The sequence below is a fragment of the Thamnophis elegans genome, chromosome 17, assembly GCF_009769535.1.
Source record: "Thamnophis elegans isolate rThaEle1 chromosome 17, rThaEle1.pri, whole genome shotgun sequence".
Classification (NCBI taxonomy): Eukaryota; Metazoa; Chordata; class Lepidosauria; order Squamata; family Colubridae; genus Thamnophis; species Thamnophis elegans.
Window position 1 is genome coordinate 12,893,386 of NC_045557.1, and position 15,262 is coordinate 12,908,647.

Below are 15,262 nucleotides of genomic sequence, written 5' to 3' on the forward strand. Positions count from 1 at the left end.
CAGTACAAAATATAATTAAAAGGCAAATAATACAAAACAAGCAGAACAGTGAAACAAACAGTTTTAAGAAAATAATAACAATCAGTACACCCATTTGCGACACACAAAGGTATTTGTGGCAACAAAACCTGGGATGAATTAACACTTCGGCTATGCAGTGCAGTCATTTCAAGTGCATTTTTTTTCTGACGCGGGGAGAACAAAAACACACAAGTTGGCGATAAACAAGTCGGGAGTGTCGCAGGATGGATATGGACCAAACATAAATGCTCCTTGAAAGATTAAAGCTCTTTGCTGATGGATTATCTGTCTACATTCGTTTTTGTAAATGCAGATTTTTCTGGCACCATTTGTGGCAAAAGCATTTTTGATCTCCTGGTGGCCCCCTAGAAAGGGGGAGGGTTTCAATGCTGAGACCTCCCCCCCTCTCAAACCTGCCAATCAATCCCCCCCCCCTCTGAACACAAACACTGGCTCACCTATTGGAGATCATAGGCAAAACAGTGATTTCTCCCTTACCAAAAAAACAAAGGTTGCTTAACAGATTTATAGACAAAAAAAATAACAATATTTAAGTGCTATAAAAAAAAGTTAACAACTCAAGAGGATCCGAGTTGCTACCTTTGCATTGTTCAACAAGCTTTTATTTGCTTATATAGGCTCTCTCAGCCTTTAGATGCTGCAGGTTTTACTGCTATAAAAGGCTTTCTACTTCTCTTTCTTCACTTCTCCTCTCTCCTCCTTTCTCCTGGCGAGAGGAAGCCCACTCCTCACCTATCCACTCTTCCCCCCTACATGCTCCTTCCTTCCAAGGCTGCCACTATTTAAGACGGTGGGGTTGAAATGACTGGAAAATCCCAGCTCCCATTAAGCCCCCCCCCCCCCAATATGAGCAGCTCAGGAAATTCTCCCCTTCCCCACATCATCAAAAACCCTCCAGCCAATTATTCCCTTCCACACCCAAAGCACGAAGATGGCTGAAGCCCTTTTTTTTTGTTCGTCGACTACAGAAATTGTAGAGATATGCACATTTCTTTGTGCTGCCTGGGTAGCAGTGAAGTCCCGACTACCAAGCCTCCAAATCTTTTTGGAGTTTTCTTCTTTCCCCCTTTTTTCCAAAGAGGGGAAAAAAATGAGGATTTTCTTCCAAGAACCTGCCTCTAAACCACCCTACAAGTTGCATTAGCACCGGTCAGTTTTGCAGGGGGGCACACGCTCTGCAAAGGCTTTGAGGAAGGAAACACCCCCCCCCATACATGCCCCCATTTTTTTTTTGTCATCTGGAACACGTGTGCTAAGTAAAGGCACCAAGGAAGTTGGTTTCTTGCTCCTTGTTTCCTGAGAAGTCGATTTGACGACTGAAAGTTTTCTGTGCCTTTTTCTGCTGTGTGCAGAATTGCTACGAGGGCAATTTTTTTTTTCTTTTAAAGTCCAGAGAAAAAAAAGCTGGATAAAATCACAGCCACGCCAGGACTTTTCTTCAGCGTTCACTGGACAATGTTGTTGTTGTTGAGAGTGCAAGGATCGATCTGAAAAAAAGAAACAGAAAGGGGGATGTGTCAAACGGAGGTGAAACGGGCTTCTTGGTGCAGACTAAAAAAAATCTGGAGGTTTTTGAAGAAGAGACTGAACAGCCACCTGTCTGGAATTGTATAAGCGTCTCCTGCTTGAGCAAAGGGGCTGGACTAGAAGGCCTCCAAGGTCCCTTCCAATTCTGTTATTCTGTAAGGATCTCCTGCTTGAGCAAAGGGGTTGGACTAGAAGACCTCTAAGGTCCTTCCAACTCTGTTATTCTGTAAGGATCTCCTCCTTGAGCAAAGGGGGCTGGACTAGAAGACCTCCAATGTCCCTTCCAACTCTGTCATTCTGTAAAGTCTCCTGTTTGAGCAAAGGGGCTGGACTAGAAGACCTCCAAGGTCCCTTCCAACTCTGTCATTCTGTAAAGTCTCCTGTTTGAGCAAAGGGGCTGGACTAGAAGACCTCCAAGGTCCCTTCCAACTCTGTCATTCTGTAAAGTCTCCTGTTTGAGCAAAGGGGCTGGACTAAAAGACCTCCAAGGTCCCTTCCAACTCTGTCATTCTGTAAAGTCTCCTGTTTGAGCAAAGGGGCTGGACTAGAAGACCTCCAAGGTCCCTTCCCACTGTTATTCTGTAAGGTCTCCTGTTTGATCAAGGGGGCTGGACTAGAAGACCTCCAAGGTCCCTTCCAACTCTATTCTGATTGAACTAAAACTCAGCTGGAAATCATAGCTTGAATTGAGGGGGGTTAATTTGTCTCATTCTCAAGAGGAATTGGGAGGGGGGTTTTCATAAACTGATTGCCAGCATCACAATTCAACCCCAGACCAGCCTGGTTGGGGGAGTGGAAGGGGGAGCTACCCCCCCCCCAGGCAAGGCAACCTGGAACAGACCCTCCTGCTTACAACAAGACCCAATAACTCTGCAAAACTGACTTGTGTAGTTTCCCGTCCCCCCCAATTCCCTTATAAATAGAAATCTCACCTCTGTGTAGGTTGGTGGTGGCATGAATTTGAACTCGGGAGCGTACATGAAGATGGGGCTGTCGAAGGAACTGTCCAGCTCGTCCAAGAGAGGCGTGGTGGGGCTTTCAATCCGATGGTCTTCGGGAATGATGTCCAGGTAGCATGGAGGCGCTAAGAGAGGGAAAGAGAGGGGGGAGTCAAACTCTGGACGTCAAGGGGGCAGTTGCGGACATTGCAAAAGGCGGGTGGTCTAGGCTGCTCTCAAGATACAAAGCCAGTGAGAAGGCTTGTGAGGTTCCTCAGAAGGGCCCCCCAACACAGCCCACCTCAAGAGGTAGGCATGGAGACTCCTCCTTCTCCCCCTGGAAGGGTTGACTCTCAAGACATCGAGGCCTCTCACCTTCTGGAGCATCGGGGATGTTGAGATCCACCCAACTCATCTCGGAGCTGGTCTGGCTTGCCATGCTGGAATTGCGACTGCCAAAGCTGGATTTGTTGCCGATGACCAGGGGCAACTCCAGGATGATCTTTTTTGAGCCCGGGACGCTGACGTAGATCTGTGGAAGGACGAGAGGGACAACGGTGAGGAATTGCTTGGTGGGAGCAACACCTGGTTGAGAGACTCTTTAATTCTTAAAAGCTTAATCCCCATGTGCAGCCAGAAAGCAGGATTGCTCAAGAGCCTCCCTGGAAAAGGGGGTTAGGATGGGGGCCCTGGATTTTAGGTTCTGGGGCCAAACCTTGGCTAAATCACACAGCTAGCTGAAGCTGGACGGTATCTTATTAGACTCAATCAATTAACAAATTAAAAACTGGATTCTGAAGCTTAATTTAACCCCTTGAAGAGGACTGTGATTGACTCCTAGCACTGATGTTAGCTAGTTGGGCAATGAAACGCCTGCAAGTAAACCACAATGCTCAGAGAGCACCAGGGACATCCTCCTCATCCCTTAGACCTGATGATGTTACCTAGTTGGGTCATGAAAAGTCTTGCCAGGAAACCAGCAAGCTCAGAGAGCACCGAGGACCTCGCAGATCAACCCTGAGCTACAGAATATCCTCTCTCTTCTGTTAACTAGATCTAACCCGACCTGCGATGGGGGGGGCAAAGTAAGAGCTGTAGGGTTGGGGCTCTGCCTCCAAGGAAATGCCCTCACCTGCAGGAAATACTCCACACGCAGGATATTGCAGCCCAGAATGGATGGCTTGATCTTCCTGACCCGGAGTGTCTTTCCCCGCCAGGACTCGGACATGCCGGAGGTGATGTGGTTGCCTCGGACGCAGGAGAGTTTCTGGGAGAACACCTTGGTCTGCCCATTGGCCAGGTAGGTGTGCTTGGCTATGATAGCTGCCTTGGGCACCACGATCCGAGAGCAGGTGTTCTCAAAGTCGGCATTGATGCAGATGTCATCACCTGGGGGAAAGCAGAGGAGGAGGAGGAGGGGAGGTTAGACCCTCAAGAGCACTTAACAGCCTTTGCACTTAAGAGAGAGTCTGTGCTCCGGTCACCCTATGAATCCCCTCAAATTAATTCAATGTTGCCAGGGAGGCTGTTTTCTTTAAAAAAAAAAACCACCCCCAAGATTTCATTCAAATCCAGATTCTATACCAGTGTTTCTCAACCTTGGCGACTTTAAGTCCTGTGGACTTCAACTCCCAGAATTCCCCAGCCAGCTATGCGGGCTGGGGGATTCTGGGAGTTGAAGTCCACAGGACTTAAAGTCGCCAAGGTTGAGAAACACTGTTCTATACAAAAACCTAGATAACCAAAAAAGAAAAGAAAAATCCCACAATAGTTTCAAACTATATTTTTCCCTAGGGTACAGAATAGAGAATAGCAGAGGTGGAAGGGACCTTGGAGGTCTTCTAGTCCAGCCCCCTGCCTAGGCAGGAAACCCTACACCACTTCAGACAAATGGATATCCAACATCTTAAAAACTTCCAGTGTTGGAGCATTCACAACTTCTGGAGACAAGTGGTTCCACTGATTCATTGTTTTCAGGAAATTCATCCTTAGTTGTAGGTTGCTTCTCCCCTTGATTAGTTTCCACTTAAATCATTCACACTTAAATCAACCCAGATTCTGTATAAAAACCTTGATAACAAACCAGCCTTAAACTACATTGTTTTGCCCATTTAACATATGCAATATAATGCCATGCATGTAGAAAAGGTTTTGAAATAAAAAACCCAGATAAGAGATCAAAACCCCAAAGCTGGACTTAAAAAAAAAAACCTCAGTGCTGTTTTTATCTGCTCCACCTCCAATGGGTGAGAGCTAAACGTTTTACAAATGTAGTTAACAGGTGGAGGTAAAAAGGCAGAGAAATTGCCACGCTCCAGAATCTCACCTTCGCAGAAGCCTTTGCGGTCGATCCTGGCGCTAACCGAGACATGTCCGTCTGGGATGAACATGCAAGAAACTTTCTTCTCCTTTTTAGCAGAGACAGGAGACTGTGGGAGAAACACACAACAAAAGTGAGATACTTGGAGGATAACCAGCACCTGATCCACTCTGAACTACATTCAACTGGATTTTTCCCCCTTGCAAATTCTTCCTTAGCTAACTTCCTTCAAGCCAGGCAGTTATAAACTAATGATCCAGAAACATTTCGCTTCTTGGACACAGGCGATTAACTCCTACCCGAAAGTCATCGCACAAGCCCAAAACTTCACCAAAGGTTTTGAGGGAAGACGAAAAACATCCAGGCATTTAAAGCTGCAATTCTAACCAATGTAACCCTGCGTGATTGATGGGCAGGAGGCAGGAAAGATGGAAGTAAATAAACAGCGGATAGTCACCATAAGATCTGGTGTGTTGACATCGATCTGGTCCATGACTTCGAAGCGCTTCTTGACTTCCTGTGTTGGGAAAGAAGGGCGATCCAAGAAGACCTTCACCCAGTAATCCACACAGCCGTACTTGCCCTTAAAGGTGGTGCCCAGAGGCCTGGAAAGAAACCCAATGCAGGTTAGACAAAGGAGAACCAGGGCAAATCCATGAGATGGATTTTACACTGATTTAAAGTCTGTATTGGATCTCTTACTTACCCTTGGGGCAGTTCAAATTCGAACTTGTATCGGTAGATGTTTCCCGGTCTCAGCAAGACAGACCCGTCTTTATCTAAGAAAAATCACAAGAAGCGAAGAAAGGAATCAGATTTATGGATCCCTTTTTTTTCCAAGCTGAAAATTAAACATTCAGAGCAGCCTTCCTTCAAAGGATTTCAAGAGGTTCTCCCTTTTAAAAAGGAGGACCGCAACCAGTCTTCTTTAAAAACTCAAAACAAGTTACAGAAACTGATTTACTTCCCTTTCTTTCCAGCTTTCGTTCTCTGGCTGTGAACTCCAGCCAAATTTTGACAGCTAAAGCCTCTCTTCTCTCAAGGGAACACCTGGATGGTCGGGGGAAGTCACTTCCGATTAAAGAGAGGTTGCCAAAATTGTCTCCTGGCAGGGACATCCTATAACCACCCAGAATGTCTTTTTCTTGGGAAACATCCAACTCGGGCAAATTTTAAAAACCCCAGGATGTCCCCTCATCCGTCCCTCTCTCGGAATAACACATTGGAAGGGTCCTTGGAGGTCTTCTAGTCCAACCCCCTTGCTCAGGCAGAAGACCCTATACCACTTCAAACAAACGAGTGTCCAATCTCTTTTTTTAACAGCATTTTTAAACCTCTTTGCTCTATCCTTAGTGACTTGACTGCTTCCAATGTAATCAAAATTTATCTTAAAACCATCAATTCCTCCTCCTTCACACCAAAGTAAGCAGAATCACAATCACTTGCCTTGAGCTGGGTGGTTATTGAATATGTATATATATATACATACATACACACAAACGCATATATAAAAGTAAATATATAAATAAAACTAAAGATCCTAGAGACATCCTGGGATTTGTTTAGGAATCAGGGCCTTGAATTTTTTGGGATGCAATCTTTAAAAATTGTTTTTAAAATTCGATTTCATCCCTTTTTAAAACTTAAGAGGGATTGTTTTAGCAGAGGGAATTTGCTATTTCTAGCCAATTCCATCAGCTTTTCACCCCAGAGCAGGACATTCTCAACCTCAGACGCTCTTAAGAGACTACCATTCCCATAATTGGCTGGGAGATTTATGGGAGTTGTAGTCCGCCCCTCTTAAGAGTGGCTGAGGTCGAGACGTCCCGCTGTCCACTTCTCCTCCTCCCCAGCCATGCCAAGCGTGGGAAACCCATCTTCTGCCACCGATAGGGGCGCTCCCCCTCTCTCAGGCTCATGGGACTTGGAGTCCCCTCCACCCCAAAGCAGCCCCAAAAGCCCAGCTCGTCCTCCTCTGCTCACCGGCGGGCTGGTCCTCCAGCTGGAGCACCGATTCGTGGCGCAGGTATTCCATCTCCTGCTTGCACTGCTGGGGACCCCGGATCCACAGCACGCGGGCCACCCCGCAGGCCAGGAAGCGCACGGCCGAGACGCGCGTGACTTCGGCCACCTCCACTTCCACGCGGCCGGCCACTTTCTCGCCGCTGGAGTAGACCCGGCTGTTGTCCTCGAAATCCAGCCGCAGCGCCTTGATTCGCTTAAAGACCACCATGGTTGGTTTTGTGTTAATTGCAAAAATGCAAAGTTGCAAAAAATGCAATGCCTCTCCGGACTCCTGAGGCTGCTTTTTTTTTTAAAGAATAGGAAGCGGGACGAGCGAGGAAGGACGCGGCTGTATGTGACTTTGTTTTGGGACGGACGCACAGCAGACACCTCTCTCCTACTCGGCTGCTCTCCCACTCTGGCTGGCTCCGTGACGCAGGCGGCGCTTTTATAGCCGCTCCCGCCCTCCTCCCCCCGCCCCTCTCCGTTGTTGATCTCAGCGCGCGCCATGCGGCCGGCTCGTGGGCCCGCGTGCTGCGCTCGTGAACAGCGCTCCCATTGGCTCCCTCTCCGTGTTTACCATCCCGGCGGCCAATCGGAAGCCAGCCGGCGGCGCGTGGACACCGTGTGGGGAAAGCCCTACCCGGCCGTGATGATGAACACAAGGAGCCGGGAAACACCTAAGGGCTGACGGACGGCTCAGGAGACCAATCCCAATCCGGCAAAAGGAAGGAACGCTGCGTTCTCCGCCAATCGGGCGCGGCGTCCCGGGTGGGGCTGTCCTAATTGCAGAAACTTCTGCTTTCTGCCCCCCCCCTTGCTTACAAGTTTCAATTTCAAACTGGAATATAAATATATATTCATATTGTAGCTATTTTTTCATCTCCTAACACTAATAACAGGTCAGCATACTTGATAAAGGGGCTCTAAACTTGTCTGGGGAACTTCCACCAATTCTAGATTAAGGTTAATGAGGGCCATTAATTTTGGGGAAAATAAATGGCATAGATTTGCTATTTTCTTAGCATGTTTCGACTTTTTTAATATATATTTTTTGCAGCAGCCTTGGTACTGAAAAAGATCCTGAGGGAGATGCATGACGTTTTCTCAACCGCTTTCCCAATGTGGGACGTGGGTGACCCATAAAAATAGCATAAAAATAAAACCCAGGGCTTGAGATTAGCAGCCCCAAACATTTAGTAAAACAAAAGAAAAGGTTATTTTTACATCATACAGAGTCAAATTTACTGGTCTTTGTGGACAGCCTTTATTTACAGATCCAAACCTGTCCATCCAAGCCTTTGTGGAGCAAAGAATCCTGTGCCATCTTTTTTTAAAAAATTTACACATTTAAATTTATTTATTTTAAAAATTTCACATGAAAAAAATCATGAAAGATAAAAGGGAAACATACAAGAGAATAAAACAGTGAAGTCCAATTAGTAAAATAAAGTCAAGTAAACAAGAAGTCCTCTTAAAAACTAGCCAATATTCTTTAGAGCAGAGCTTGCTAAGGAGAATTTTTATTTTAAAAAGGTCAAAATGTGACTGAAATGCGGCATAGCCATGGGAAAGGCAATGAAATACATGGAAAAAACATGATATATTTTCTAGATTGTTTCCTTAGTTCTGTTCTCTACTTTTAGTGACAGCCTATTGCTGACTTTTTTTTTAACCTAAAAATGAAAAGAATGAATTTGTGATTTATGGCATTCATGTTTAGACAGGATAAATTACAGACAGAAGAATAATACCATGTAACTTTAGAGAGGTTAAAACTATGTTTGGACTGCTGTAAATATAGAAAAACCGCTTCTTTATATCTTTTTTCTGTTTCTCTTCAGCATTTTTTCCTTTCCAGCTTTTCTTTCTTTCCCTTTCTTTCTTTCTTTCTTTCTTTCTTTCTTCCTTCCTTCCTTTCTCTCTCTCTCTTCTTCCTTTCTCTCTCCTTCCTTTCTCTCTCCTCCCTCCCTCCCTTTTCTTTCCTTTTTCTCTCCTTTCTTTTTTCTTTTCTTTCTTTCCTCTTTCTCACTCTCTCTCTCTTTCTTTCTCTTTTCCTTTCTGTGAGTTTTTTTAATCTTGTTTTGAAGACTTCATAAAATTATGAAATTATTATTACGTATCAAAAATAGTTTTCATCAGCTCACCAACCTAGGAAACCAAAAAGAAACACAACCTCAGCTGAGAAAGCCTGATTGCATTTTAGAAATGGGGCTGTACAAATAACAGGAAGCTTCTAGGACACAGAGACACTTTAATTTTCCCCTTTCTCCTCTTTCGCTTATGTCTTTGTTTCACTTCCCTGCAAATTAAGTCCCCCCCCCCCAACACGCACTGCATTGCAATGGCATTTAGGGCAAGGGTCTGCATGACTCTTTGGGGAAGTCCACAAGTCCTTAAAGTGGCCAAGTTTGGAGAATGCTGCTTATTAATCAACTTTAATAAACTTAAATTTTATCCCTTCCCACCAATTTCATCTGGAACAGCCTTAAACTGACTTTAAGGGACTCACCCCCCCACCCTTAAAGGACCCTTAAGCACGTCATGCATTCTGCAGATACCCGAGAAGGTTTCAGGGCTGGTAGCCAAATTTACAATCCGAAACAGATTCCTGGCATAGCAGCTGCCTCAAGAGTTTTTTTGGCCAGAGGACATTTAACCTTTGACACCCTGAACTTAATGCGGCCACTGATCTCACCCAAATACCTGAGTGTGTATGTGTCTTCTATACAGGAATGCCAGAGTGGACGCCAAGAAGGCATCTTCTAGAGAACATCGGTGTCCAGATTTTTACAGTGGGGAGTTTTGTGGGACTGGAAGATCTCCGAGGTCCCTTCCTACTCTTATTATTCTGTTCTGCTTTATAATCTACTCTCTGGTTTGTTCTAGTCTATAATCTATTCCAGTGGTTCCCAAACTTGGCAACTTTAAGACTTGTAGAGTTCAAGCAGAGCTGGCTGGAGAATTCTGGGAGTTGAACTCCACAAGTCTTAAAGTTGCCAAGTTTGGGAACCACTGATGTATTCTGTTCCATACAGGTAGTCTCGATTTACAACTGTCCATTTAATGACTGAAGTTCCAACAGCCCTGAAAAAAAATGAGTGGACAAGAAGCAACGGATTGAAACTAACCAAGGAGAGACGCAACTTAGAAATAAGGAGGAATTTCCCCATAGTGAGGACAATTAATCCGTGGAATGGCTTCCCTCCAGAAGTTGTGAATGCTCCAACACTGGAAATGTCTAAGAAGAAACTGGAGAACTATTTGACCGGGGTGATATAGGATCTTCTGCCAGAGCCAGGGGATGGACTAGAAGACCTCCAAGGTCCTTTCCAGCGTTATCATTCTATGAAAGAGAATAGCTGACTGTTCACCACTTAGACATTCGTGGGGGTGGCAAAGCTAAGCGAGAAAACACACACCTCACTCCATCATGACTCACAACGTTCACACACCATGCCAATGGGATGAGAGTAGTTGAGGCTGATATCATGAAACCATTTTGCTCCTGATGTGATCGCAATTGCCTACGGAGCATCGAAGCAGGAACCAAACAAACTTATCACAGTTTAGCCAAACATATAAACCTCGAGTAATGTATTGCTTAGTTAGATTTGGAGTCTGTTTTTCAAGTTTACTCAAAAGCATATCGCAGGAGGCCTCTGTTTTTATCCCATGACCTGGATAATAAATCTTCAGTCAGGATTAGATCTCAACAAACTTGAACAATGGGCTCTATGCAACAACATGAATTTCGATGTGAAGAAAAGCCAAGTTTTACATTTAGGCAGGAAAAATCGAAGGGACAAGTACAGACTAGGTGAGACCTGGCTGAAAAACAGGAACTGTGAGATGGACCTTGGATGGACCTAGTGGACCATCACTTAAATATGGGCCAGCCGTGTGCGGCAACAGCTAAAAAACCGAATACAATCCTGGGTTGTATAAACAGAGGCATAGAATCAAGATTACGAAGCATTAATACTGCTTTATAAAACCCTAATAAGCCCCATCTGGAATGCTGCATCCAGTTTGGGTCACCATACTAGAAAAAATACGTTGAGACTTTGGAAAAAGTTCAGGGAAGAGCAACTAAGAAGATCAAAGGCCCGGAGACTAAAACATATGAAGAACGGGAAAAAAGAATTGGGGGTGACATGATAGCATTCCAATATTTGAGGGGCTGCCACAAAGAAGAGGGGTTCAATTTATTCTCCAAAGCACCAGAAAGCAAGAAACAATGGATGGAAACTGATCAAGGAGAGAAGCAACCTGGAATTAAGGAGAAATTTCCTAACCGTAAGGACAATTAACCATTGCCGGCTGGGGAATCCTGGGAGTTGAAGTCCACAAGTCTTAAAAGTTGCCAAGGTTGGACACCCCTGTAGTAGGCCCAAACCAGATTATGTGATGGATGCTCCATCACTGGATATTTTTAAGAAGAGATTGGACAGACACTTATCTGAAACGGCATAGGTTCTCCTGCTTGAGCAGGGGGCTGGACTAGAAGACCTCCAAGGTCCCTTCCAGCTCTATTCTAAGATTCTAAAACTAGCGTCTCTTGTTAATGCAATTATAAGTAGTCCTCGGCCTATGACCGCATTTGAGCCCAAAATTTCTGTTACTAAGCAAGACAGTTAAGTCAGTGTTGCCCCATTTTACAACCTTTCCTATCACCGTTGTTAAGCGAATCACTGCAGTTTTCAAATTAGTTAACAGGGCTGTGAAGTGAATCACGCTTCCCTGTTTCTTGCCAGAAGATTGCAAATGGAGATCACATGACCTGGGGACTCTGCAACCGTCATAAATATGAGTCAGTTGCCAATTTGGATCCCATGATCGTGGGGAAGGCAGCTATGGTTGTAAGTGTGGGGAATGGCCCTAAATCACTTTTTCCCCACTGCTGTTGTGACTTTGAATGGTTGTGGACTACTTGAACTCCAATTCCACTAATGGCTGCAGGGACTTGGTTCGAATTTCATTTTCGAGACGTAGCAGGATGTAAAAGCAGTGGTGAAATCTAATTTTCCTCCTACTGGTTCTGTGGGCGTGGCTTGGTGGTGGTGGTGTCATGTGACTGGGTGGGCGTGGCCAACTTTTTTTCACTTTCACCTATTTTTTTAAAGCTTTTTAAAGCATTTCCCCCCGGCCTATTCACCCGAACCGGCAGGGAAAAAATGCTTTAAAAAGCGGGGGGAAAGCTTCCGACAATCGGAATTGGAATCACAGCTGAGCCGCACGATCCTCAAGGCCTTTTTTTTCTTCTACCAGTTTGCAGAACCAAGGCAAAAAATAATGCTCTTTCCCCTGTGCTAACAGACAGCCTTCTGACAGAGGTGGCCTTCAGCAGGTTCTGACCAGTTCTGGAGAACCGGTAGTGGAAATTTTGAGTAGTTCGGAGAACTGGCAAATACCACCTCTGGCTGGCCACGCCCCATCTATGCCTCCTGAGTCCCAACTGATCGGCTGGGTCTTCCTCTGTTGCCCTGCACAGGAGAACGGAGCTGGAAAGCAGGTTAATGGGATGGGAAGGGAATGGGGATTTTGCAGTACCCTTCCCCTGCCACACCCACCAAGCCACGCCACACCCACAGAATCAGTAGTAAAAAAAATTGAATCCCACCACTGTGCTTCTGACCTGTGTCAGAGGAACGAGCTAAGGTGACCTCTATTATTGTTTTTCAACTTTGGACACTTTAAGAGTCACAAAGAAGAGAGGGGGTCGAATTATTCTCAAATAATACATAAATAATAAATAAAGCACCAGAAGGCAGGATAAGAAGCAATGGATGGAAACTAACCTGGAATTAAGGAGAAACTTCCTGACAATGAGGAGAATTAGCCAGTGGAACAGCTTGCCACCAGAAGCTGTGAATGCTCCAATACTGGAAGTTTCTAAGAAGAGACTAGGCACTAGTCACTTGTCTGAAATGGTATAGATTCTTGAACAGGGGGCTGGGCTAGAAGACCTCCAAGGCCCCTTCCAGCTCATTCTATTCTAAGATGGGTGGATTTCAACTCCCATCGTTCCCTCAGTTGGCTGGGAAATTCTGGGAGTTGAACGCCAAGCCATTTGGAAGATGTCAAGGTTGAAAAACAATAATGTAGGTATTTAAATCATTGATATGATGCCTTATATCACAAAATTGACAGAGTTGAACATCTAAAGTCCTTCTTAATTGTGGAGACAGGCATTTTTGGTTTCAGTTTCACTTCTGCATTTTAGAAAATGCTCTTCGTTGTCTTTGCATGATCCACCCTTTGATTTGGCTACAGATCTTCTCATCAAAGTTCACCTTTCTGTTTCTTGGCCTTGGGTCCTTTGTGGGTACCATTCAACTCCCAGAATTCCCCTCTGTTCCCAGGATTCCCAGCCAGCCTAGGGAATTCTGAGGATTGGAAACCAGAATCGGTGCCACGGTGAGTCAGAGCAAATCCGTTCTCTGCCCGCAAACTCAAAATCCCCTCTCTATGCCCATTGGCAACACACAACAACCAGTCACTAGAATTATGAGTGTTTTCTCCCTAAATCCCATAGTTGCTGAGACATAGCAAAGCAAATAATCTTTAGTATCTGAATGGCGAATTCTTTCTGTGGGATATATGACCCTAGTTTTATGGATACATACTGCCCCCTTGTGGCGATCATTAGTACTTCACCCTGGCATTCTGATCTGAGCGCTAGAAAAAAATTAATCGTGGCTCTTTGCAAATTTGGGACTAATCTTTATAAACTGGAATGCCTAATTTGTTTATCTTTTTATTTATATCCCACATTTATTATTTTTAAAATAAGCCTCCATCCCAGCCCACCAAGGGAGGCAGTTTTGTTTCCCTGCTAGTCATCAGAAATAGATTTTTCTGACTTTCCTATTTTAAAATGGTAATCTTTTTACTGAACTGTAAAAATAGCAAAATAATGCAAACTAAGAAAAATGTGAAAAAAAGTGAAGAAACTGGAAAAAAGGGAAAGGGAGAAAAATCCGTAAAAGAAAATATGTATTTCTTGATTTTTCTGACTTACTGATGCAACTCATTTAACAAAAATGTTAATCAGAAAAGGGTTGGCTGACTTCATAGATGGTACAAAGGATAAAATACATTTCTTCTGTTTCTTTCTTTTGCTGCTTTTGATATTAGTTTTTTAAAATTCTGTTTTAACTGAAGTTTTTAACGTTAGTGGTACAAAAATCACTTCTGGGGATTTTGATATCATTTCTTTATATCTCTCTTTTCTATTTTCCTTATTATTTTTCTTTTCTTCTGCATTTTTTCTTTTTATATTTTATAAAAATATATTTAAATATATATTTATATTTTTCTTGCTTTCTATTGCTTCTTTACCTTCACATTTGTAAACTTTAATGTCAAAGATTATTTTGAAAAAAGAAAAACCTTCTAGCGTAAGTATTACAGTCTCTTATGTCTAATGGTTATTCAATTTTTAACCACGTTAAAAGAACATGCTTGGTAATATTGTTGGAAGAAATGTCCTTATGGGTTCAGTTCCAAGTAGGGAAAAAGACACTGGAAACATGAAGGCTGCTTGGAAAGATGGTTTAATTAATGGTGGACAGGACAACATGGTTTGTGGTCCTGAACAGAAAAGGGGGATCACATGCTTCCAGATGGAAGATGAAGAAGAAAAGAGATAGAGATGCTGAAAGTCCCTGGTTTTATGCTCTCTCTGGCTTTTGATCTTGATCTTGTATTCTGATTGGTTGTCAGAATCCCAGGGGCAACTCTCTAGGTTGTGTTTTGAGTTCAAGTTTGGTTGAGCCTTGCTTCTTCCCAGGTGCCCTGTGGTGAGATGGGTAAAGGGCTAGTACTATCATGCCTTAATCCCATTACCCTGGAGCTGAAGGGGGGAGATCTTTGTTATGTAGAGTAGACTGGCTCAGGCCTTTTAATGGCCCATTGACAAAGGTAGGGGCTATTAAGAGTTGAGTCTGCTTCCTGCCTAAAAACATGTTTCTCCATTTCTGATCCAGGCAAATATAATATTCTGACTTTTTCAATATTTCCCAGGATATTTCATTTTTCTAGGAGGGGGGTGGCTGCTAACTTCCTGCAATATAAAGACCAATCTGGTAGTTCAAACCCTTCATTTTCTTTAGATTCTTGTAACGATTTTCAGTTTTATTCTCGCTTTTTTTCCCCTTGCCAAATAAATCTCAGCGTCCATTTGTTCGGATCATCAAAAGAATTTTGTTTTCAGTTTTTATAGATACTTTTTGGAACAGGAAGAGCAGTTTGGGCAGGATATTCATTTTTATCGTAGCGATGTCCATCTGGGTTCAGTTCCAAGTGGGAAGAAAGACGTTGGAATCATGGGAGACTGCTTGGGAAGATGGTTTAATGGTGAACAGGACCACATGGTTTGAGATCCTGGGCAAAAGGAAAAAGGGAAGGGATGCTGAGAGTCCCCAGT

The 15,262-nt window shown here is 44.0% G+C and overlaps 1 protein-coding gene across 1 annotated transcript; it reads right to left on the reverse strand.

Annotated features, from left to right (window-relative positions):
• Positions 1-313: 313 nt before the first annotated feature.
• Positions 314-7,268, reverse strand: TXNIP (thioredoxin interacting protein). Its single transcript, XM_032233960.1, has 8 exons — positions 6,811-7,268; positions 5,534-5,606; positions 5,285-5,432; positions 4,834-4,936; positions 3,640-3,896; positions 2,883-3,039; positions 2,502-2,653; positions 314-1,529 (listed from the first exon to the last, which is right to left on the reverse strand). The coding sequence occupies exons 1-8, from the start codon at positions 7,058-7,060 to the stop codon at positions 1,488-1,490; spliced, it is 1,182 nt and encodes a 393-aa protein (XP_032089851.1). The 5' UTR covers positions 7,061-7,268; the 3' UTR covers positions 314-1,487.
• Positions 7,269-15,262: the final 7,994 nt, after the last annotated feature.

Bases quoted from the DNA above. Each gene is read 5' to 3' on its own strand.
- TXNIP (XM_032233960.1), bottom strand. From the start codon at position 7,060: ATGGTGGTCTTTAAGCGAATCAAGGCGCTGCGGCTGGATTTCGAGGAC. The intron at 5,607-6,810 runs GTGAGCAGAGGA...GATTTTTCTTAG, and splicing joins GCTGGAGGACCAGCCCGCCG to ATAAAGACGGGTCTGTCTTG. The intron at 5,433-5,533 runs GTAAGTAAGAGA...GTTTCTTTCCAG, and splicing joins GAATTTGAACTGCCCCAAGG to GCCTCTGGGCACCACCTTTA.